General features: G+C 39.6%; 1 protein-coding gene across 9 annotated transcripts in view; it reads right to left on the minus strand.

Annotated features, from left to right (window-relative positions):
* Positions 1-24,538, minus strand: part of CTNND2 (catenin delta 2) — a 935,473-nt gene that overhangs the window by 177,447 nt on the left and 733,488 nt on the right. For all 9 annotated transcript variants that reach the window (XM_021675376.2, XM_064375868.1, XM_064375870.1 and 6 more), the window contains one exon: positions 8,733-8,916. In XM_021675376.2, coding sequence (XP_021531051.2) covers positions 8,733-8,916 — 184 coding nt within the window. The remainder of the gene's footprint in view (positions 1-8,732; positions 8,917-24,538) is intronic.

The following is a 24,538-nucleotide window of genomic DNA, read 5'->3' on the forward strand; positions in this document are numbered from 1 at the left end:
CAGCAGGAAGAAAAATTATATTTTTAATATCAAGAAGTTATGAAGGATTTAAAGAATGAACTAGCTTTTTATTTATCAGGAAGCTAACACCCTGTACTAATGTTTTATAGAAACACTATTAAACATCATTTTATACCAATTGAGAATTAACTAAAGTTTTTCACTGAATTTCTTTTAAAGCGAGTAATTTGTTTGTACTAATGGGAAAATTCAGATATTCACGTCTTCATAGAAAGAATGACTCTTCATTCACATTGAAAAGATAAAATTAAATATTTGCTTGTCCTTTTAAAAGAAGCCCATATCTGCAACCAAATTACAGGATACATAATTTAAAACAAGTTATAGTTGGAGTGTACAAAGTTTTATGATTAAGTAGATCAAACTTTGCAGAAATAAGTGATGAAAACTTTAAAAGGGAATAGCATGATGGGGGATTTCATATTAATCCTTTATATTTAAGGAGAAATCATTATACCTTAGGAAAATATAACAGTGTTTGGGAAGAAATTATCCCCATTACTATTTAATGGAACAAAAATGCCAAGAAGAACTTTGGATAATGATAGTCCTTTTAAGGAAGAAAGACCTTCTGAAAGAAATGAAAAATAAAGGTTTTTCAAACTTTTCCTAATGGAAAAGACAGGGCACATGCAAAATCCCAAAGAGATGAAAAGCTCAAGGGCTACAAGATAGAAACTTTAAGCCAGTTTCAAGTAAAAAGCTTTTATATGTAAAGAAAGAATGTGTTAGTAAGAGAGAGGTAAATCAGACATGGAGATATTGAAAAAAGAAATGTCTTCTCTGGCATTAATTAGGGAAACATATCCCAATTTGTCTGGTCTGGGGCATGTAATGTGGACCTAGATGCATCAGGCTATCTTATCTTAATGATATTATGCAGGACTTTCAACTGCAAACTCCATGGATTCTTCTAATTTTGCAACTAAATGCAAAGTATTACCTTTTCTATGTATGGATATGTTTAGATAGACACACACTTACCATTTGTGTTATAACTGTCTACAGTACTCAGGACAGTGTCATGCTATACAGGCCTACAGCCTAGGAGCAACAGACATAGCATACGGCCTAGGGTGTGTCATAAGCTCTGTCATCTAGGTTTGTGTAAGTGCACCCCATAGTGCTTATGGTGTTTGCATAAGAATGAAATTGATTCAAGATGCACCTCTCAGAACAGCTTCCTGTTGCTAAGCCATGCATGACTCTAGAAAGCACACCTCTTTCTGACTGGGTGGGAGGAAGTGATCTGGATGTGCTGGGGTTGCACCAGCAACACAGACCTAAGTCCTTGTCACTGGTGGAGCTGCCGAGATGGGCAGCTAGCTGTCCTTTCTGAGGAGTTCCCAAGATCACCTTACTCCTATCCACCCCACTGAACTCTGTTCCCTCCCATTAAAGAGGACCGTCACTGTTGAGCCCTGACTCAATAAAACCATGTCACATCTCTGCTAGACACACTGATCAGGAGAGAGCTGCCTGGCCAGGAGCTTCCTCTGCTCTCGGACCAGGTATGGGGAAATGGGGTAGAGTAGGGTGAGTGGTGAGTGTCTCATCTATTCTCATGTCCACACAGAGTCCTTCCCCTTTTCAAGAACCTGGATTAAGAGTGCTGAATTCTAACGACCAGTGACAATGAGTTTTTTTCATGTTTGTTGGCTGCAAAAATGTCTTCTTTTGACATGTATGTTTATTGCGGCACTGTTTACAATAGCAAAGACTTGGAACCAACCCAAAAGCTCATCAAAGATAGACTGGATAAGGAAAATGTGGCACATATATACCATGGAACACTATGCAGCCATAAAAAAGGATGAGTTCATGTCCTTTGCAGGGACATGGATGGAGCTGGAAACCATCATTCTCAGAAAACTAACACAAGAACAGAAAATCAAACACCGCATGCATGTTCTCACTCATAGGTGGGTGTTGAAAAATGAGAACACATAGGGAACATCACACACAGGGGCATGTCAGGGGATGCAGGGCTAGGGGAGGGATAGCAGGGGGTGGGGGGATTAGGGAGTGTTAACAGGAGAAATACCTAATGTAGATGACAAGGGGATGGATGCAGCAAACCACCAAGGGACGCATATACCTATGCAACAAACCTGCAGGATCTACACATGTACCCCAGAACTTAAAGTATAATAAAAATAAATTAATAAATAAACTGTTTACTCTGAAAAAAAATAATGAAAAAAAAAAGACTGCTGAATTCAGCCTGGGTGCATTGGCTCATGCCTGTAATCCCAGCACTTTGGGAGGTTGAGGCAGGAGGATCACTTGAGGTCAGGAGTTTGAGACCAGCCTGGCCAACATGGTGAAACCCCATCCCTACTAAAAATACAAAAATTAGCTGGGCATGGTGGTACATACCTGTAATCCCAGCCACTCAGAAGGCTGAGGCAGGAGAACTGCTTGGAGCTGGGAGGCGGAGATTGCAGTGAGCCGAGATCACACCACTGCACTCCCGCCTGGGCAACAGAGCAAGACTTCTTCTCAAAAAAAGGGGGGAAAAAAAAGAAAGAAAAAAGGAGTGTAGAATTCAGCTGACACATGCCCTTCATCCCAAGACTGGGGTGAGCTAGTTTGGGGCTCATGATACAACACTTCAAAAATACTTTTTCAAGAAGATTTTTTTTAACAGATGAATAATATTGGCAGCCAACTGAACTTAACATAAAAATAGTAATAACTCCTCTTCTTACCTGTGGCTACTGAAAGAGTAAACCATATAAAATAAATGTCCTTGGAGCTTTGCAGTCAGAGTGTGATTATCATTAACATTACTTTGTGAAGGGGCTTTCTTCAAGGTCACTCTAGAATTAGAGCCACCATGGGACCAAGCGCTCATCCATTATATGGGTTAAAATGACTAATTGAGGGTCTGAGTTTAATTATAATTGTAAGCAAAGGCACAGTGCAGATACTTTGACGGGCTTAATAACATTCTTATGTATACAAAGATAGATGTAAAAAATTAGGGTTTTATATTGTTGTCCTTCAGGACAAGATGCTGAAGTGGGAACAGAATAATAAAAATAAATAAACAACTCAGCGGCACCAGGAAATGAGCTGTGCAAGTTAGCAAGCTAGCCTTATGAACATACTTCAGCTGGAGATAAAGTCCTAAGTACCCACGACTAAATACAATGCGACTACATAGGAGGGCAGATCACAGTAGTTTTATTGAGCTAGCTGCTAGATTAAAAGGTAAAAAAGAATGCTCTGCAAGCTTTTACCCACAGTTCACCCTGAAATGATGATAACGGCCACGATGGGATCTTTAGGATATTGATCGGTGATACTTTAAATGGTAAATGCAGTCATGTTTCACAGAAAATCCAGAAAGCATCAGGTCTGTACACGGCTGCTAGAGTTGACATCCTTAAATGATACTGATATCATGTCACATCCCCTAGTATCAGAAAAATACATGCACTGTTCAGAAGCTAGTTCAATGTCGGGAGGAAAAGGAAAGGTTGGCTCGCAAATGAGAGCAGAACACACAGAAATAAAAACAGAGAAACATCTCCGATCTGGGTTGTTTGTTCAGTGTGTGGGCACTATTTGGGGATAGGCAGCATCTCTGAGTTGTCCGCCTCCTCCTCTTCTCAGCGCTGTGTCCTTCAGGTGGCTCCCTGGCTTCCTAGCTTAGCAGGCCCTCTGTTGTTTTCTTATTGGAGTGACCATAATGGATTCCTAGGGCTGTCAGAACAGAGTGCCACAAACTGGGTGGCTTAAAACAACAGAAATGTATTATCTCACAGTTCTCGAGGCCAGAAATCCAAAATCAAGGTGCCAGCAGGGCTGTGCTCTCTCTGAAAGCTCTTGGGAAAAATCCTTCCCTGCCTCTTCCTAGCTCCTGGTGTTGCAGCAATGCTTAGTTTTCCCGACTTGTGGCTGTAACACTGCAATCTCTGCCTCTGTCTTCACAAGGCCTTCTGTCCTGTGTGTCTCTCTGTGTGTATGTCTCTTTTTATAAGATGACATTCATTGGCTTTAGGACCCAGCCTTATCCAATATGATCTGATCTTCATTAACTAATTATATCTGCAATGACCCTATTTCCAAATACGGTCACATTCTGAGGTTCTGGGTGAATAGGAATTTTGGAGGAACATTTATTCAACACACCGTAGTGACTTCAGCCAACATGAGCTTGTCCAGGGTGGAGCCATACCAATGTTCTCTGGTTAGTGTTCAGGCCATGGTCCTATACATGTTTTTGGTTGAAGGTGATAGTTACAGCGGCCACAGGCTAAGAGAGGGATCTGATCACACAATGTGCAAGGAAACAACAGTGAGTGCGAAACTGAATCTGTTTCAAGGTCTGAACCTCACTCTATGAAATTCATTTCCCTGAAGGACTACTTAGTCATAAAACAAAGCAGAGAAGACTAACAAAATAATCTCACTTATTCTTACATCCTAAGCTTCTCCAACATTTTGCCACATTTGTTTGGGACCATATTAAAAAAATTTTTTTTTGTTAAAAATTTGAATCTGGCAGAATTGGAGCAAAAGGAACAACTAGCAAATGGGAAAGAAATGAAGAAGGGGAGTGTTAGTGTGCCTGGGATGGGGCGGTGGGGGGGATGTGAGGAAGAGGTAGCGGAGGCAGAGCATAGAGATGAAGCCCTTCCCTTCTGATCACCCATAGTTCTAGCCCCCGCACCCCTCCTCCCCATCCGCCTGGAGTCCCACAATCTAGATGCCATCATTCTTTCTTTTTTTTTTTTTTTTTTGAGATGGAGTTTCACTCTTGTTACCCAGGCTGGAGTGCAATGGCGCGATCTCGGCTCATCGTAGATGCCATCATTCTTACCAACTCAGACCTCCAACAAATTTAAGAGATTTTTTCCCCCATTTCTATCCTTTTTCTTCAGTGACAGATAGATACTCCAGGAACACATAGACAGGTCTGCTTTTTAAAAATTCCATTTCTTGTCCCCAAATGAATTTTAAACAAAAAAAGGACTAAGGGCATTAACTTTTCATTTTATATTTCATATGTGCTTAAATTTTTGCTATGTCAATGTGATATATCTTCCCATGAAGATTTTCCATTCCATTCTAAAGAAGGCAAAGCAAGTGTCTCCTCTCTTTCGAATGTTCCCTGTGAAGGTGCCTCCTTCACTAGCCTGGGACTTGGAGGTGGTAGGAAACACGGTGGGGTTGGGTCATGAAGTGGGGACAGCCACTGATATTGGTACAATATCCACTGCCTAAAGGAAAGCCTGAAACTGGGCAGAGCCTATTAAGCCTGCATGAAATTGTCTAAAGATAGAATAGTGTCAGCTTGTCAGATTCTGGCTAAGACTTAGGCATATTTTACTGACTTAAATTTATCTTTAATAAGCTTTTGGACATTTAAGAGCAATATAATTTGCATTTGTAGATTTTTTTTTCCAATAAATGAAAAGATGACCTCTTTAAAAATAGTAATTCCTTAAATTCTTAACTTTGGCTCCCACCCTGAAATAACATAAATAAGACTGAATCCTGCTAGGAACAAAAATCAAGAGTAATGATTTTCAATAATATGACCTGATGAATTTAGTTTTACCTTCCACATACTCCTACTGCTGGATTTCCAAGATACACTAGTTAAGGAAATAGTATTCTAGGAAAAAGAGTTTTATTTTCTTGGATGTTTTATTTTCTTTGTATATCTCTGAAACAACAGCTACAGAAGCAAACATTAACTCATCTTAAGGTCATCGGCAAAAGAAGAAAGGAGTCTGAGTACTGGAAAAACGATGTCAACATCATTATCTAGAAAATGCCTTAAAATACAGTCTTATCTTAAAACACAAAAAGGCACCCATAGCTCTAGTTGTCTACATGAAGATTAAAGGCGGAGGTCAAGAGAAGAGACGTGCACTGGGCTGAGTGGCTAGCGCTGTCCAAGGTACCTACACACTCCATAGGCCCTAGCAGGAAAGAATTTCAAGTAAGAAAGAAGAGAGAGGGAGAAGACAACTGCCATTTAAAAGCCAAATGATGTTGGCCACGTGGGTGCCACTACATTTATTTCTGGGAGCAAATTTAAGGAACCAACAGAGAGGAAAGCGTTGCCCTGTCAGCAGTTGGTGGTGGTTGTGTATTGTTTTAAGCAAGATCTGTCAGCATTCTCCTATCTCATAACTTTGTATGTCCTCTCTGTGTGGTAGGGTGGGAATGGTCTGAAACCAGTCAGAATGTGGCTCAAGTCCTGGCTTCATGACTTACTACACATGAGCTCACTGGGCTTACGGTGCATATGAGAATCAACAATGTATCTGAAGTGGAATTTTCAGGCCCCTGGAAGACAGAGATTTTATGAATAATAAAACTTACTTCAATTTTATTAAAAAATCTAGTCTCTATTGATGGTGCATCTCAAACCTCCCTAGAGTCCTTTCAGCACTTGGTACAGAGTGCTGGCCACTCCCACCCGCCATGACGCTTCACCGTTTCATCCTCTCTATTCGAAGCACAATCTCACCTGATCCTTTAAGCCTTTTTGGACCACACCTGGCTGTCAGCCATTTCTTCACCAGTTTTTCCTCCTGCACTGCCATGATCATAACACTAAAATGCCACTAGGCTGTTGTGCTGAGGCTCACTGAGTGAGTGCCATTTCTTCCACTCAGTTATGACTTTCTGCAGGGCAGAGGCTGCCCTATCTCAGCCTCCTTAGCCCCTTCCGGCAGGTGGTCAGGAAAAGCTCCTGGGGTAAAACTGCTGCATGGCAGAAGCAGCACAGGAGGTCATTTCTTTAATCTAAAAAAGATCTCTTTTGGCTTTGTTGGAAAAATGAAAAGCGTAAATATACTTGCATACTAAAATCTAAAGTCTTCTATCATGATATGGACATCTGTGACTGTTCTGGTGTCACAGATGTCGATATGACAAACTAAACCAAATGGCATCGCTTTTTGCTTCTTATTATGTGGTCACTCCTGGCCAGCAGCAGAAGCAGCAGCAAATGTTGAGCTTCTGTATGTGTGAACAGAGGAGGATGTGGAGTCATTCTGGTCTCACTAAACGGCTCTGGCATCACAACCCAGACCCTAAACTCAGCCAGATGATGAATAAAGGGGACCCGTGAGCCTACACTGGTCTATCTTCTTCATCTACTTTTTTATCAAAGGATGTCAAATGTACTTTCATAAAGGTGGTGGCCTACATCCTTTCAAAGACAAGGAAGACATACTTACGCTATTATATTAATCAGAGCACTTTAATGGACAGAGCTAGCCAGGTCCTTATTGACTATAATTGCTTCTGAGGCACTTCCTTCTGCAGTCTTCACTAGGGACCCTGACACTCTGAAAGTAGGGAATGCTAGGAAGGGAAAAACACTTTTAAATAGTTATAAATAAGTGAAATAGAAAAAAATTCAGGCATGAGAGTTCAGAAGTGCCTACAATTTTAGCTTTGGAGGAGTTATACTTCTTCCAGTTGGACAGACGTTTTCTAATGGATAATGGACTTTAAGCGGTTATGAAATGGATGCCTCAGTAGGGGGTTTCAGAGAACTGTATATTTGGCATATGGTAGCACCTATCCAGAGAAATCATGTCAGATGTTCATGATTTCGTGACTTGGATGAAAAGCAGAATTGTCAGAGGATTCCCATTCCTGCCTATGAATGCATGTAGATATTCGTGGAGGCAGTCTCTTATCTTGCTCTGTGCACACACATTCACACAAACACATACCTCCCCTCTCAAGACTGGAGGCTGAGAGCATTGTGATGAATATTCATGAGATGATGATTATTAATACAACTGAGGTGATTTTGTTCCTTCTCGGTACAGACTGGTTGTTATACCTAGAAACTGATCAACTATAGGATAAATGGCAGCTTTGAACCATTCCGACCAAAGAAATCCTATATGTTTTACTTTTGAAATATAGATTATTCAGCCAGGTATTTTTAATCACCCCTTTTGCCCCATCCCATCAACTTCATCCAGCAGAGATTTCCAACTTTGGTACAAAATACAACACCCTCAGGAGCACAGTTTCTAAAGTTTAGAAGAATTACATCTTGATAACTACTTTCCTTCCTAAGAGCAGAAATTAAACAAGACATAAAGTTGATTCTAAGAAATCTCAATAGGTTCCTGAGGGATGGATAATTTTTGTGAAAATGCATCAGGAGGGAATTACAACACATTTGCTGCTTTTACTATTTTAAAAAACCATTTAATACAACAGACCTTATTAAAGAGCTTTTTCTAAGAATTGTAGATTCTTAGTCAAACAGAGAATTTTTAAAAGGAGAATATTTTTAAAAATAGCTACTTGTGACACTTAACCAGATCCCTCTGTATCTGTTATGGACCCTGCCCAAGGAGGCAGCCTGCCTGCTTGTTCTATATGCCTGATATGATGTGAAAGTACCGAGAACTATTGTTTTCAGCCAAAAAAGATGACTTATTTTTGACTGGAATAAAAACGTTTGTTTTTCACCTTAGACCTAAGAAATCATGTGAAATAAGTCTAACATTGACTACGTAGAGAAAAATACCTACATGACTTTATTACCGGGTTAGAAATATCTTTTACTAACTTCTTATATTCCATTGCCACATCAACATTCATCTTTTCAGAATGGTCCGATCCTCAGCAAAAGAGCCATTAAAGTTATGGAAAGAGACAGTGTCTGACCACGGGAAGATGGTGGCAGGAGGCACTCGTGACACAGGACTGACCTTAGGCACCCGGTGGCGTTACGCAGCACCTGTGATGAATGCAGCTGTATTTTCCGATCATCCTGAAGAGGCGAATTTTCCCAGCCTGAGTGGGGGATAATCACTGCGTTGGTCAGTACTGCCAGGGCATCCTGGATGATTGGCATTTTGAGTGCATCGCATGAGGAGAGGTTCCAGAGGACTCCTGCAAGAGACACACAAAAAGAGCTTTTGGGTGGCCATGAGTTTTTCTCATCTCAAAACTGTCTTCCTTATTTGAGTTGATGGCACTGGCAGGAAGGATTAAGACACTGTGGACACACATCCTAGAGCTTGTCCTTCATTTTAGAACATTTGTGTGAACCCATTAAAGGCATTCTGTGAAAAATCTGATGAGTGAGCAGAGGAATTGCGACATGATTATCTTTATCTCCTCATGAAACATAATCAAGGTTGAGAGGTCTGATTGAACTGAGGCTATCAACAACGCTTCTGTTCCATTTTCATACAATGGACCCAAGTTGCTAAATTCTAACCAAGACCAAAGGCACGTGAAAGTTATTTGAAATGGACAACTAGAGCATCTTTGTCTTACCCAAGAACTCAGTGTGCACATGTGATTGCTATGAAAGCTAAGTGCTTTCATAAACAACCAGCAACCATGGGTAAGACCTTATGAGAAGCCAGCATCAGGTCAGATGACAACCGGCTCAACAAGCAATTTAAACTGTGGTCACTTGTGACAGTTTTGTCAGCTTTTCTCTGAAAGCAATGCTCATGGAGGACCTACAGAATGTTCTTCCTTAAATAATGACAAAGGGAGCAGTGGGAAGAAGAGGGCATGTCCACGATGAACAGAATGTCACAGGCAGGCAGAGCAAAACAAAATGTTAAGGGCAAATAGAACATTTTAGGCTTATAAATATTTTTTAAATTGAGACATTCCAGAAAAGGTCATAAGCACTGCATATATATTACAACATCATTTGAAATGCTTTTAACTAATTATTCTTTTTTTGCTTAGAACAGTATACATAAAGAGAAAAAGGAACAGAGAATAACATTCTATTTTTCTTTGAAAGAAATCCTGTATATGCCCTCAACCTAAACAGGTACCACCATTGCAGATATTGGAAATAAAATACTATAGTTGCCTTTAGAAATAGAATTTCTAGCTTATGTGTTTAATAAGCTTTCAATACATTTTAATGAAATGAGATTTTGTTCCATCTACTGTGCTCTGAATAGAACAAACAGAACATATTTATTTCCAAAATTTGTTTTATTGGTTCCTTGCACTGCACATGTTGAACTATCCAAGGACATTAATAATACAAATCTGGCTGTTAATAACTAAGTAAGTGACTATAAAAATAAAGTGACTATAAAGTTCAATAAAATGTGACTACAGAGACAAACTCAATTGTCTTTAGAAATAACATTTACTGGAAATTTTATTTAAGTGAATGCAAAGGAAACAAAATGATTTTAGTGCCTGGCATAAAACCATCCTTCAGTACAAGGGGTTAACTTGAAGGAAATCTAGTTTGTCTGTTTTTTTATGAATAAAGTTGAATTGAAGCACAGCCATGTCTGTTCATTTCTAAATTTTTTACATCTGCTTCTGTCCTATAAAGGAAAAGTTGGGTATTAGTGACAGAGACTATGCAGCCCACAAACCATAAACAATTTACAAACTAGCCCCTTACAGAAAAATTTTGCTCACCCTTGCTTTAGTAAATGTGACCATTTTCTATGCACTTTTGTTTGTGCTTGTGTTGCCATTAGTATCCTAAATTGAGTACACAAAAAATCCTCAATGGTACACAGAAAGTGCTCAGCATATATTCTGATTTGGACTGATTTGAAATACTAGGAATATTAACACATACATTTATTTCTTTTTAAATAAAATACAAAGCTGCTTATTCATCCATTGAGAGATGTTTTACCAAATTCTGGTAATCTAAATAATCAAAATGACTTCCTTCATTTCCAGTCTCACAAAAATGTTCTTTTTAGAGTAAAATAATTGATTTTGTGGTTTCTAAAAGTATATTAAAAAGAAATTAGTATCTACCACAGTATTTAAGAATAACTTTCAGGAATATCACGTTAAGGCCTTTGTGTCTGCTCTTCTAAGTACACAATGCAAAAACACAGGAACAAAATGTGTATTTTTCTTCATTCCCAAATCCAGACTTAAAATATCAATGCCTAAAAATTGAGGCTTGTATTCGTTTCAAAATATGGATGACATCTTTTGCTGTACAGTATATTTCCTTTAAAAACTAAATAGCAGCCTGAGCGTGAAGGCTTATGCCTGTAAGCCCAGCACTTTGGGAGGCTACGGTGGGTGGATCACAAGGTCAGGAGTTTGAGACGAGCCTGGCCAACATGATGAGGCCCCATCTCTACTAAAAATACAAAAATTAGCTGGGCATAGTGGCAAGTGTTTGTAATCCCAGCTACATGGGAGGCTGGGGCAGGAGAATTGCTTGAACCTGGGAGGCGGAGGTTGCAGTGAGCTGAGATCATGCCACTGCACTCCAGCCTGGGTGACAGAGCAATACTCCGTCTTGGGTAAACAAACAAACAAACAAATAAAAACTAAGTAGCAAAAGAGAAACCTTTGCATTTTTACATGAATATAAGAGAATCTAAAGGTTTTCTATGAGAATACAGCTATTTTTACTGTTTTCCTACAAACAGAAAAGAGGTAGGAAAAGAGAGGAAAGAAATCAAAGAAAACCTAAAGGTCAAATCTAATATCTGACAGAAAGTGAAAGAACGGAAAGGCAGATGCAGTCTGGAATGTCTCTTTACAGGCTGTTCTATCTCCTTCACCTTTCCCATTAATTCATTAATCAGTGTAACCTAATTCAGAATTATGCACAAACAGAGGTTCACATTCATTCCACCTTTCCAGGCTGTCTCCATCTGCAAGTCACATTGCAATGAACTGATCACCAGTACTTGATCCATATCTCTGAACCTTCTCTCTTAATTTATAACTGCAATAGACAATGCTTCCTGAACTTATTACAGCTGCAATGAATCTCCATCGAACAACTTTATCCCCTCTGGATGAAGACTTGGCAAAGTGGATTTAATGTGGCAGATTTTCTTGAAGGGGAAATCAGCAAACCAGCTGCAGGGGGTCCTCAAAATTTTGAGGTAGATTATCTGGACATTAGACAGGTTTAAGTATAGAAGCAGCAGTTTCTGCAGACAATTGAGATGAAAATTTACACCATCTGGCAGGAGCAAAAAGTGGGAAACAACTGGCAATTCCACATCTTTCCTGCTACACACAAGCACACGCACACGCGTGCGCACGCGCGCACACACACACACAGTCTTGACTGATGGGAGAGAGATTAGTGGAGAGAGTCTGACATATCTAGGCATCCTCTGAACAAATGGAAAATAAACGTTTTGCTCAAACTTTTACTTCACTCTCCCTCCCCTTTTCCATAGTGGTCTAAGATATGCCCACAAATTCTCGGATGTTTCCTTCAAATAGTGGAACTTAGTCCTTCTCTCCATGAATGAGGATTAGACTTAATGACTCATTTGTGACCGATGAAATATGGTGGAAGTGAGTGTGACTTGAGACTAGGTCATTGAAAAGGTACTGTGGCTCCCTCCAAGCTCTCTTGGATTGTTATTCGAGGGGAAGCCAACTGTCATGCCGTGATGACCCTCGAGCAACCTTATGGAGAGACCAGCACGGCAAAGAACTAGGGCTTTCAGCCAAAATTTTGGAAGTGGATTTTCTAACCCCAATCAAGCCTTTGGATGACCACAACCTCATGAGAGACCCTGAGCCACGACCACCCGAATCTGTGGCTCCTTCTTGCACTCCTCACGCTTAGACAGTGGGTGACATATATGTTGGCTGTTTTAAGTTGCTAAATTTTGGAGTAATTTGTTACGCAGCAACAGACAATATACCTTTCCTTTCCTACCAAGCTCCCACTCTCTCTCTCTGTTGCTTTCTTCTCTCTGGTTCACCTTCCTCTCCCTTTGCCTTTCTACAACGGATGGGCTCATTTTCCCCTCTTTCCTCCCTATGACACTTTAATTCTACTTACTCCTCTCTTACCTAAATCCACTTGTTCGCTTATTCCTTCCAAATTCCAGTGTGAGAGTATACAAGCTACAGCAAGGATGATCCAGCTACACTTTGCAACTAAATTTAAAATGCATTTTAAGTGATTAAATATTTAATTTTTAAAAATGTATCATTCTTTGTGTTTGCAATTCAATAATTGATCAAACCCTTTACTTTGGAATAATCCTGCTCTTATTTCCAATTGCCACTTTAACAAATCACCACATAGGGGCTTGAAAAACACAACTTTATTCTCTGACAGGTTCTGGAGGTCTGGAGTCTGACACAGGCTGGCAGGGCTGGGTCCTTCCAGAGGATCCTGGGGAAGATGTGTTTCCTCATTCTGTCAATCTCCTGGGGGCTGCCTGCATCGCATTCCTTAGCTTGAGATCTTACATCTCTCTGACTTTGGCTTCCATCATCACATCTCCTTCCTCACGCTGACCCTCCCTCCTCCCTCTCATAAGGGCACTTCTGATCACATGGAACCCGTCTGGATAGAATCTCCCCATCTGAAGCCCTCCTACCTGAATCCTACCTGCAAAGTCCCCTTCACCACGAAAGGTAACACTTACAGGCTCTGGGAATTAAGATGTGGGCTTTTGTTTTGGAGGATAGGGGCATTATTCGGTCTACTACAAATCCCCTCAAAAAATAACCTGTTATGCTTAAAATAAAATTAAACTTATTATAGTAGCCTCATGATCAGGCCTTTCTCTAAATCTCTGAATTCATCTTGAGTCAGATTCATTCATTCATTTGTCCATTTCATAATATTAAGGACCTACTACATGAACAGTTCTGTTTGACGTGGAGTGGAGACATCTGTGAAGAAAACAAACAACAAAAAATCCCTGTGCTCGTGGTCCAGGTATCATATAGCTCTCGTCGCTATGCTTCAGCCACAATGGGCTGAACACACAAGCTCCTTTGTGTCCCAGATCCCTGGACTTGCTGCTGCCTCATTCTGGAACATTCTTTCCTAGATCTTTTCATGGCTAATCCTTCTTCCATTCACGTCACCTTAAATGTGCTAAACTCAGAGAGGCTTTCCTGGATCAGTCTAATCTACCTTCCCAGACGCTTGCTGTCAGATCTCCTATTTAATTTCAGCAGAAACCTCATCACTAACTCATTCTGTCATTTGCTCACCGTTCCATCCTCCAACTGGGTCCCAGGCATGAAATGAAAGCAGACACTTCTCTGAGTGCCCATCATATGTGAAACACACAGAGCTACAGAATCCCTGGCATACAGAATATGCCCTGATACACATGAGTGTTCACCAAACAGGCACTAAAGAAAAATAAAAAATAACAGCTGGATGGTATGACCTTATAGGATGCCATGTGCTCCAAGCATCAAACATTCTTTAAGTATTATTGTGCTAGCAAAATGATGCCATGCCATGAACAAATAAAACAGCAAATGCAAGATGTAATTTAAGAAATAATAAATCCAAATGAATAGAAAAATGTTATGTAAATGGGATTATTTACTTTGAATCTACAGAAATTCTACTTTTAGCTAGTAGAGAAAAATTTATATCACTGAAAAATGTTAATCTGTTTTGTATTAAAAGGTTTATCTCTGGTGCTTCATTTGGGTAATTTTCTTACATTAACTTCCTGATAATTCTAAATTAACCCAAGTAATACTAAAATTTCAATTTGAAGAAAAACTACAAAATGGATTGAATGTATGGCGATTTTCAGCGTCCATAACAAATTACCCTGTTTGTTTTTATCTGAGCATAATATAAAAAATGGTTTAATATTTTGGTTAATGGTCACTAGAAAATTTAAATTTATCTGATGAAAATATGCTTATTCCTTCCAGATTACAATCTGTAATAAATTTGTTTTATTAGCATTTTTCTTTTATTATTTCCATCCAATAGCTATCCTTTATCAGTGTAAAATTATTGCTTTTCCAAATATAATTTTGACAGTAAGTTTAATTGAGAAGACATTTACATACACTAAAGATATTTAAAATACAGTTTATTTTTATTTCAGGCACAGAATGGCTCTTTTTCTTGATATTATCCATATTCATGAGCAATGATTGATTTAATAAAAATTCCTTAATAAAACCTTAATTACTTTCATTAGCTCCTTCATAATGCTTTAATGGAGGGTAATTGTAGTTTCTTTTTACTGAAAGAGATGAAGACTATCTTGGTTAAAAACAAAAATCCAGATGAACAAAAATCATGTTTTAATGAAAGCAAGTTTTAAATGATGGTGAAATCAAACACTGCCTAATGGCTCTGCAGGACTTTACTCCAGCCCCCTGGCTGGCTTTCAGCTCTTTGTTTTCAATCTCTAGACCTAAAACAGACCTCCTCAGGTGGGTGAGGCTCAAACCAAGCCCACAGGAAAGTGGGGCTTCATTCATTTTAAATAAATGTTTATAAAATGTATTTAAAATAAATTAGTGAATTAAGCATCTACTTCATGTATTTACAAAGATTTATTTTAAACAAATTTGTCATTTATCTTGGGTGTGATAGTTTGTGCACCTGGGGAGAGGGGAAGGAAAGAGGAGAAGACTGGGGATAAAAAAATTCATTTTTTTTAAAAAAGCCAGAGTTAGGCCTGGTTGAAGGTGGGAGTGGGGGCGGTGGGGGGATAAAGGGGTCCTCACCACCACCTCCTCCACCCCTACCCATTCACACCTTGAGTCCCTAGTGTGTGGAGGTTGAATGATTAAAATGTAGAGGCCCGGGATGTCCTGAATTGCTCATGCACTACTGTGCGTGTGCATTTGCTGTACAAATGAGTATTTGAATGCATATAAACTCTCAACATGTCCCCGAGAAGCAGTGACCCTCAGGAACGGCTGCTAATTGAGATCATTTTGAGAGTCCTTCTAAATGGCAAAGATTCACATACTATACTCACTGAATACTTTTAAAAGATGAAAGCCTTTCTCTTGAGTCGATGTTAGCTAGAGTTTACCAAATGTTGCTATAATAACAGCTCCTTAGGCCAAGGTTTCTTGTAGGAGTCCCAGGGGTTTGTTGACCAGAACAAACGACCTCTACATTTTCCTCCTTAATATTCCAGAAGAGGAACCTGCTGTGGCCTTTGCAGTGGGGATTACGTGAAGGCTGATCCTTTTAGAATTTCAACAGGCCGAATCATCATTCTAGGTTGAGACTCACAGAGCCAGAGATGGGAAGAAAGGGCCTCTAAAGCTGAGAGGCATGGGAGGTGAAGAGGGGGAACTGGAGTGCCGTGGTCCATAACTGTAAACTATCATTCTACAATTGCCATATAATGCTTCAGGTCCAAATACAGAATTTTTAAAAAGATAATCACTTAAATGCAAATTCTAAGAATTAAGTAGAATTATTCTCGCTCATTTTCAAAATACATACAAAATTTATTTAGCACCAAAATGGATGAAGAATGAGTTGTCCTTGACATTCGAAAGTAATTCAGATCTTGGCTATTGCATACAAGGCAAATTCTGGCTTAAATTGACTAAATCTACCTGGGTCTTCATGCAATGTTTTATATCTGCAGCTTTGAAAACAACTTTGTTACAAGACACAGCCATCAATACTAAGGTACTGTCTCGTTCTAAGCCAGAACTGACCCTGGCAACATTCTGATGCTCAAATTTCACAACTAGCAGCATATATTAAAAGTTTAGATCAAGTTGATAAACACTGAGATGACATGAAGCCAGAAGTCATTCACCATTTTTTTTTTTTTTGTAGACAGAGTCTCACTCTATTGCCCAGATAAGAGCACGGTGACGTGATCCTGGCTCACTGTAGCCTCAACCCTCCTGGGCTCAAGCGATCCTCCCACCTCCTTCACTTGAGTAGCTGGGGCTTCATGCATGTGCCACCATACCTGGCTTTTTTTTTTTTTTTTTTTTTTTTTGGTAGAGACAAGGTCTCACCATGTTGTCCAGATTGGTCTAGAACTCCTGGACTCAGGTGATCCTCCTGCCTTAGCCTCCCAAAGTGCTGAGATTACAGGCAGGAGCCACTATGCCTGGATCTCACCTAAATTTTTGATTAGTTTAAAAAACAATCTTCACTTTTGTTTTCAGAGCCTGAATTAATTTTATTTAAAATTAGGTAATGTTACAGACAAAAGACTATAATTAACTGATTTTTTAAAAATAAAATAATAAAAACTCAGATGTGTCTATGATCTCTCTTTTCATTTTAAAATGGAGTATGCATATCCTAGTTTCCTTAGAATTCTTCTATTAAATGTTTACCAAAAAGGCACAACAGATCAGACTCGATTAATGGAAAATGCTGTCTGTCCCAAGCTGGATGCCTTTCTGCAAGTGGCAACGCAGCTACTACTATAAGGAGGGAAAAGCTCTTCGCATGGTAATTTTTTAAAGTAATTATAATTGAAAATAATTTATATGTCAATGTCTGGTAGTGGCCATCTGTGGAAGTCATGGGTTCATCTTTGATCACAGCATTTTATAAATGAACCATAAAATTTCATATTTCTCAATCCCCAAGAGATCAACAGTTAGGAATACAAAATTAGGTTTGTTTAGAACTATAGCCTTCCTCAGCGACCTTGGGTGTGCCAGAACTTTGAAAAAATGTCACCAAAGCACCGAGGCTGAGTTGTATCATCTTTGGAAAGTGGTCCTGGAACTCTTTTCCTAAAACTTACGATAGTTAAAGATTATACTCTTTTTTTAAAAATATATTTTATTGCGTTTTAGGTTTTGGGGTACATGTGAGGAACATGCAGGATTGTTGCATAGGTACATACATGGCAATGTGGTTTGCTGCCTTCTTCCCCATCACCTATATCTGGCATTTCTCCCCATGTTATCCCTCCCCAACTCCCCACCCCCACCGTCCCTCCACTAGTTCCCCCCAACAGACCTTAGTGTGTGATGCTCCCCTCCCTGTGTCCATGTGTTCTCATTGTTCAACACTATACTCTTTTATCTGACAGCTCTCATATTCTTGTATGTGTTGATAAAATGATTTCTTATGCTTTATTATGTTTCTTGGTAGTTTTGTGCTCCAAATTACATATATTAAATCAAGTAACTTAAGTTTGACTTTTCAATAAATGGCATAATGATGAAGAGGAGAGACAGAATGTGTGTGTGTGAGAGAGAGACAGAGAGAGATTTAAAGACAAAATACCCCTACTATCTGATTAAAAAAAAGTAAGTGCAAGAGGTGAAATCAACATAATTTTTGGCCCTGGGTTAAGCAGTACTGGGACAGATATATTTTCCTACCCCTGTGTTAAACCATGCGAGATTGATAAAAAATAATTTAAGTGCTTGCTCTAGGAAAAACTTGCCTGTGAAAGTTTAGGCAGTGAACTAGAGAGTTGGCTTATCAGGAGTAATAGTTTGCTCACCATGACCATTTCAAGAGCCTCCCCTCACTATGCCATTAGTCAAAACTCTGCCCAACCCAATGGTTCCCCATCTTGCAATACCCACCTTAAAATCTCCCAGCCAAGGACCTACAGCCTTATAAATACCCTGCCTTCATTTTCCCTTTTGACACCAAGACTCTTCCAAGGGAGCATTTCAGAGCCACTGCAGTGAAGGAGAATACTTGCTGCAGTAAGTCTAACAAACTCAGCTTTGCTGATCAATGGGTTTTTACAGCAGTCTTTGGGGAGCTGCCAGTTGACAAACCATATGAATTACTGAAAATGGGTGGATGGCTAATGTCATCTTTGGTAAACATAGTCTGGCAAATTTTTGAATATTCAAGGGATCCATTAACCATAAAGTCCTCACCTTATCTCCGTGCATGGAACACAGGGTATTGAGCTGTTCACAGTTCCATTAAGTACCATAACCCAGAAGTTACACAGCCAGCACACATCTTGGAAGGCCCCTAGCTGCCATTCCAAACTCTCTGGGTCTCCAGGCATATACAACCTCTTTCAAAGACAGAGATGGCTATTGCCTTGGGGGTTTCTTTTTTATACTATAGGTAGCACATCTACCCCATAGGTCCTGTTGATGTCGAAATAAAGGCTCTAATTGAATTCATAGGAGCTTGCTTACGCAGGAATCCCTGGATTGAAGACACTGTTCTAAACTAGGGCCACTTTAAAGAGCACCCTTGGGTCCTATGTCTTTAAAGAAAAGCAACATTGGTGAAGATATGGTGGCAGAATAAAAACAGCGACAGCTTTTTCACAGAGCATCGCTGAACCACGTGTTCAAAATAAGATCATACTGAACAAAAAACCACAACACAAATCATAGCCAAAAATATCTAACATCTTTGAGTTCTTGTCATGCACTAGGGTTTTGTTAATCACCTTGCATGTATTAACTCATGTAAACCTTCAACAAAGTCCATTTTACAGTTGAGGAAACTAAGACATAGAGAAGTTGAGTTACTGACAAACTCATTCAACTTCTGGGGAAAATGAAGGTCAGATGAGAGTCTGACTGTGATGCATATGAACAATCAGACAAATGTCAGACACATAAATCTGCTACTTGAAATTGGAGGGAAGTGATGTGGTGTGCTATCCTTTGAAGCAGAATACATGAACACAAGAGAATGCTCTGCTTTTCATCTTTTGCCAGTTCCCTTTTAGCCCCAGGTAATGTAGCTTGAGAAATTTAAAGAAGTCATTTGAGTTCACAGAAGGAAGAACATTCCGTTTTATATGTTTTTAATTGACAGATAAAATTATATGTATGTATCTTCATAAAACATGCTATTTTGAAGTATATATACATTGTATAATGATTAACCTCAGTTAATTAAGAATAACTTTCAGCTTTGAAACTACTTTTAAACTAATTTTTCTTGTAAGCATTTAATTCTGCTGACCTCTACTCTAAAACACGTACACACACAGCTACAACCTTCTGTGGGAAGCATGAGACAAACATCAGATTGAGATGAGCGGTAATTAAAAATCCCAATTGTTCATCTATTCGCCACACTAATTAGATCTTTTTTTTTAGTTAAATCAAAATTGACTGATAATGTATTGGTCCATTTTCATACTGCTATGAAGAAATGCCTGAGACTGGATAATTTGTAAAGAAACAGAGGTTTAATGGACTTACAGATCCACATGGCTGGGGATGCCTCACAATCATGGCAGAAGACGAAGGAGGAGCAAAGAAATGTCTTACATGGTGGCAGGCAAGGGAACCACGTGCAGGGGAACTGCCTTTCATAAAACCATCAGATCTTCAGAGACTTAGTCCCTATCACCAGAACGGCACAGGAAAAGCCTGTCCCCATGATTCAATTACCTCTCACTGGGTCCCTCCCTTGACACATGGGGATTCTGGGAGCTACAATTCAAGATGAGATTTGGGTGAGGACACAACCAAGCTATATCAGATACTGTTGCTGTATCATAATAATGCCAATGATGATCATAAATCCTCACGTCCTGAGCCATTCCCATGTCACAAGCACTATTTAATTAAATCCTGACCACAACCTTAGAAGAGGGGTACTGCTATTGGTTTCCTTTGCAGATCCATACCTACAGATTAAAGTGGTTACCGAAATCTCCCATGGATAGGTAGCAAACATGAGAGAGAGAGAGCTGGGGTATAAACACAGGCTCTCACACTTCCAATTATATTGCTTCTTCCAGACATTCTATTAAGAGGTTATTTTTCATGGAAAATATGCCATCAGTGGACAATAATATTAACACTCATCTATAACTTCTGCTGATCATGCTCAAATTTATATTTGAGTTTCATTTCTATAACTCTGCATGTGAACATCTATTACTGCATATTTTCCTCCAAACATCTTCCTTTCTTCCTTTTAGTTTTTCAGCAGATATTTTATGAATGCCTGTTGAGACAAGGCATTGCTAGGTACTCTAAGGAATATACAGTAAATTAAAAAGAGCCCATCTGGGAAGATAAAATTACACTTGCCCAGGGAAAAATAAAACCCACTTTATGGAGTTGTAGACACTAAAGCCCATCAACTGTCAGAGGTGTTGTGTCATGAAAATTCTGGCAGTGAAAAGTCACCATGGGAGGAGATCACAGAATGTTCTATGGGAGAGGGAAGTCTTCAGCTGGCCCCTGATGTATGAGCAGAATTAGCCACAATGAGAGAAAACATTCAGTTATCAAGAAAAAGGGAGCCAAGGCTTGCAGATAAGAAAGGGTGATGGATAACAATCTTAATGACTATGAGCCTAATTGTATAGTAGATGGTACCTAAAACATTAATTGAGTAAAAAAATATATTTTTCAACAACAAAATGATACTTACATTTGGACAATAGTAGTATTACCCTAGAATAGTACTAGATCAGTGAAAAAGTAATTAAAAATCATGACAAAAATGGCAATTACTTTTACACCACAATATTTCTTATCTAATCCACCTGGGGGACATTAAGAAAGATATGTATGCACTGGCTTCGTCTCTGGAAAATCTGGAAAGTAATCTGGAAAGTGATCTGGTGTGGGTCCTGCCACCTAAGACTTTTTTTTTAAAAGTAGCCAGAATGAGGGACCATGGGGACTGGGAGTTGTTTCATCTTAGTCCTGGTGACTTTAACTGACTTCACCAACATCAGCTTCCTCCACTGACTTCATTCTGAGAAACAGGGAAAAAACTCTAAGTTATGATTATAGGAAAGTTATTACTGAGTTTTATACGTGAGATCTTCATGCCTTAGCATCATCATGACTGAACAACTTCATTCATTTATTTATTTGTTCATTCATCTCATTATCCATCATTCAGTTGACAGAATATTCTTTGGGTCCAGAACTGTTTCAACCCTCAGAGCAAGGAAACCACTAAAGAATTCAGTCTCACAAACATTCAGCAATTTTGGATCAGTTCCTCTGCAGAGCTGGGAAGACAATGACAGGAAAATGAAAGAAGTGGTCTCAAGCCTCACGGAGCTTCAGTGGATGATAGAGGCAAAAACAAGAAAGCAAATACATGTGGTATATGGTTAAGGATGGAGACTGGAGAGGAAATACAAAGGTTGATGTGGAGAGAAGATGCAGGGTGGAGCTACTTGGCACAAGATCAGGAACAAGACCAGGATGTCACAAAGCTCATAAAATCCATTAGGCAGAGAGAACATCCTTCTTGGAAATAAAAGGAAGGTCTATGTGGAGAGAGAGAGAGTTGGAGGATATGTGATGGACACTGAATTCACTCCCTGTGCATGTAGCTAGGTTTCCAGCAAGGACTATATGTGGGACATAGGGGGACATAGGTGGGACCTATGTGGGACACAGGTATTGTATGTTTTGGACCTAAGGGAAATCATTGTGCTTCTGTTTCTTAGAGTTTGGGTGGGGAAACAGATGTTCAATGATCAAATTCAAGGCATTTGATTTTCAGCTTCCTACCAGCTCCATATCTACCACGCTGTAATGTCTGGCACTGCCTACAGTCAGGACTCACATTGCCGTTATAAAAAATGTCAACTCTGCCCACCTGCGGAACCTCCCGGGCACCTGTCCCCTCTGGCTTGTAGCCAACCACAAGGGATCAGTCAGTGGAAGAATAAGTAGGCAGTCAGAGGGCATGAGGAGAGAGAGAACTGGGGAGTGCTATGCCCACTCCTCTGTGGTGCCCCTGGGGCTGGGAAGCCTTGTGGCTAGAGCAGCCTCTCTTCATGGCTCCCAGTCTTCCTGAGTTCTGGAGACCGTGTTTGCTTCCACCGCTTCCCACCACTGAGTCACCAGCTGCTCACCAGCCCTAGATCAGTATACCAGCCCTGCCCACTCCTTGGAAGAGTCCCTGCCTCGGATTCCATAGAGAATCCCAGCTGAGTGTTCTTTTTGTGTCCTGTAGGAACCTGGATGAGAGCTGATGTGCAGGGGATACTTTCTTAAAAGGGCCTCAGAGGCCACTCTAAGAAGTTTCAATTTTATCCAACAGTGCAGTGGATGTCATTAAGCAGGTAACTGTCATAATTGGGTTTCTGTGTTTGTTTTACTATGTTTCATTCCTTCTTGGTGGATCAATAACATTAAATAACAAAGTACAAGATACATTTCCAATTGGAGCTACAAGGTTAGGTTTTGAAAAATCTCTAATTAAAAATTAAGATGAAATTCCCATAACATACAGTTAATAACTTTCACGTGCACAATTCACTGTTGTTTAGCACATTCACAGTGATGTGTGGCCATCGTTTCTACCTACTGCCCCAACACCTCTGTCATCCCAAAAGGATGGTTGGTTTTTACCCACCATTCTGGAGGCATGCAGAGAGAACAGGCTGAAGTGTGGTGAAGAGAATTGGGAAGGCTAGCTAGGAGGTCACTTCAGAACCCCAAGGGAGAAATGGCCAGCAGAGATGGCTGTGGCCAAGTCTGAGACACAATTCAGATGTAACACTGTCTGGCTGGCAGCACGACTGGATGTGGGGCTGCAGGGAGATGGAGATGTTCTGACTTTGAGCACAGAGGTGAGAAAGACTGGAGGAGGAAGAGGTCTAGCAGGAAGTTTTGGGCTCCAGTTTGGGATGTGTTAAGCTCGAGAAGCCAAATTAGACATCACTATCAAGAGGCAGCTGGGTGCATGCATGAGCACAGCACCAAGGTAGAAATGTAGAACCCTCAGCATTTAAATGGTATTTAAAGCCACAGGCCTGGAGGAAGTCACAGAATTAAAGAAATAAAGAGTTCAAATAAAGAACCGGGAGCCCGGGGCTGGTCCTAAGCATGCCTGCATTAAAGAGTCTGATGGTGAAGGTAGTTTGGCATAAAGAAGAAAGAGGAGTGTAAGAAACGTAGTTGCACAAACTGTTCATCTCGGAATGGTTTGCTACTCTTCGATGTCAGTGGACAACTTCTTCTGTTAGTTGCTGATTTATTTTTTTAAATATCGCAAGTAATTTGAAAGCTTTTCTCTTTATATTGTGCATATTTGTAAAAAAAGGAACTAAGCCGCAGTTCTCGTTTAAAAGCATCTGTTTCAGGACTATCAGAGGGTTGATTGAGAACAGACAAAAACGCATTAGGCAGTTGATCACGATGGCATGTATTCAGTGATTATACCGGAACACATAACAGGAGGGAATACAATCACTTATTTTAGGAATCTCCTGAGTCAAAGAAGGAGCGACATAAGCAGAGCGCAGCAAAGCACGCATAACAGTGCAGCCTCTATTATGACTGGAATGTAAAGTGTAATAGGATCTTCAGGAAACAATTTAGGAAAAGTGACAATCTTGCTTATTTAAATGCTATGTGACATTCAGAATTACTCCTTCAGGTAAAATTACAAGACTGATAAAATGGCTTTTCAAGATATTGTTGAATATGCTGAACACATGTAATGCATTTATCTGTTTACTAATCTAACCCTTAGGTTAGTATAAAACTACATTGTTTCCTGAGCATTGAAGGTGACTTTCCTGAGTTGACATGCCAAAACTTTGGAATTTCTATGCTTGTCTATTTCAAACCAAATTTTAGATTGCTTCTATTTTTTTTTTTACAAAGTAATTTCTGTGTATGGGTATATACAGTATAAAATAAATTCCATTTTACATTACAATTAATCTTTATCAAATCTTAGGTTCACAAAAAGTGCATGTTTTTGGTATATATTTTCAAGTTTTCTAAGATGAAAACAATAGTATTATTTTCTCTGATTATAAAACACACATGGTAACATTAAAATCTTCAGTGTAGGCCGGGCGCGGTGGCTCAAGCCTGTAATCCCAGCACTTTGGGAGGCCGAGACGGGTGG

This window comes from Aotus nancymaae, unplaced genomic scaffold, assembly GCF_030222135.1.
Source record: "Aotus nancymaae isolate 86718 unplaced genomic scaffold, 86718_ANA_hifiasm-v0.15.2.pri h1tg000014l, whole genome shotgun sequence".
In the NCBI taxonomy this organism is placed as follows: domain Eukaryota; kingdom Metazoa; phylum Chordata; class Mammalia; order Primates; family Aotidae; genus Aotus; species Aotus nancymaae.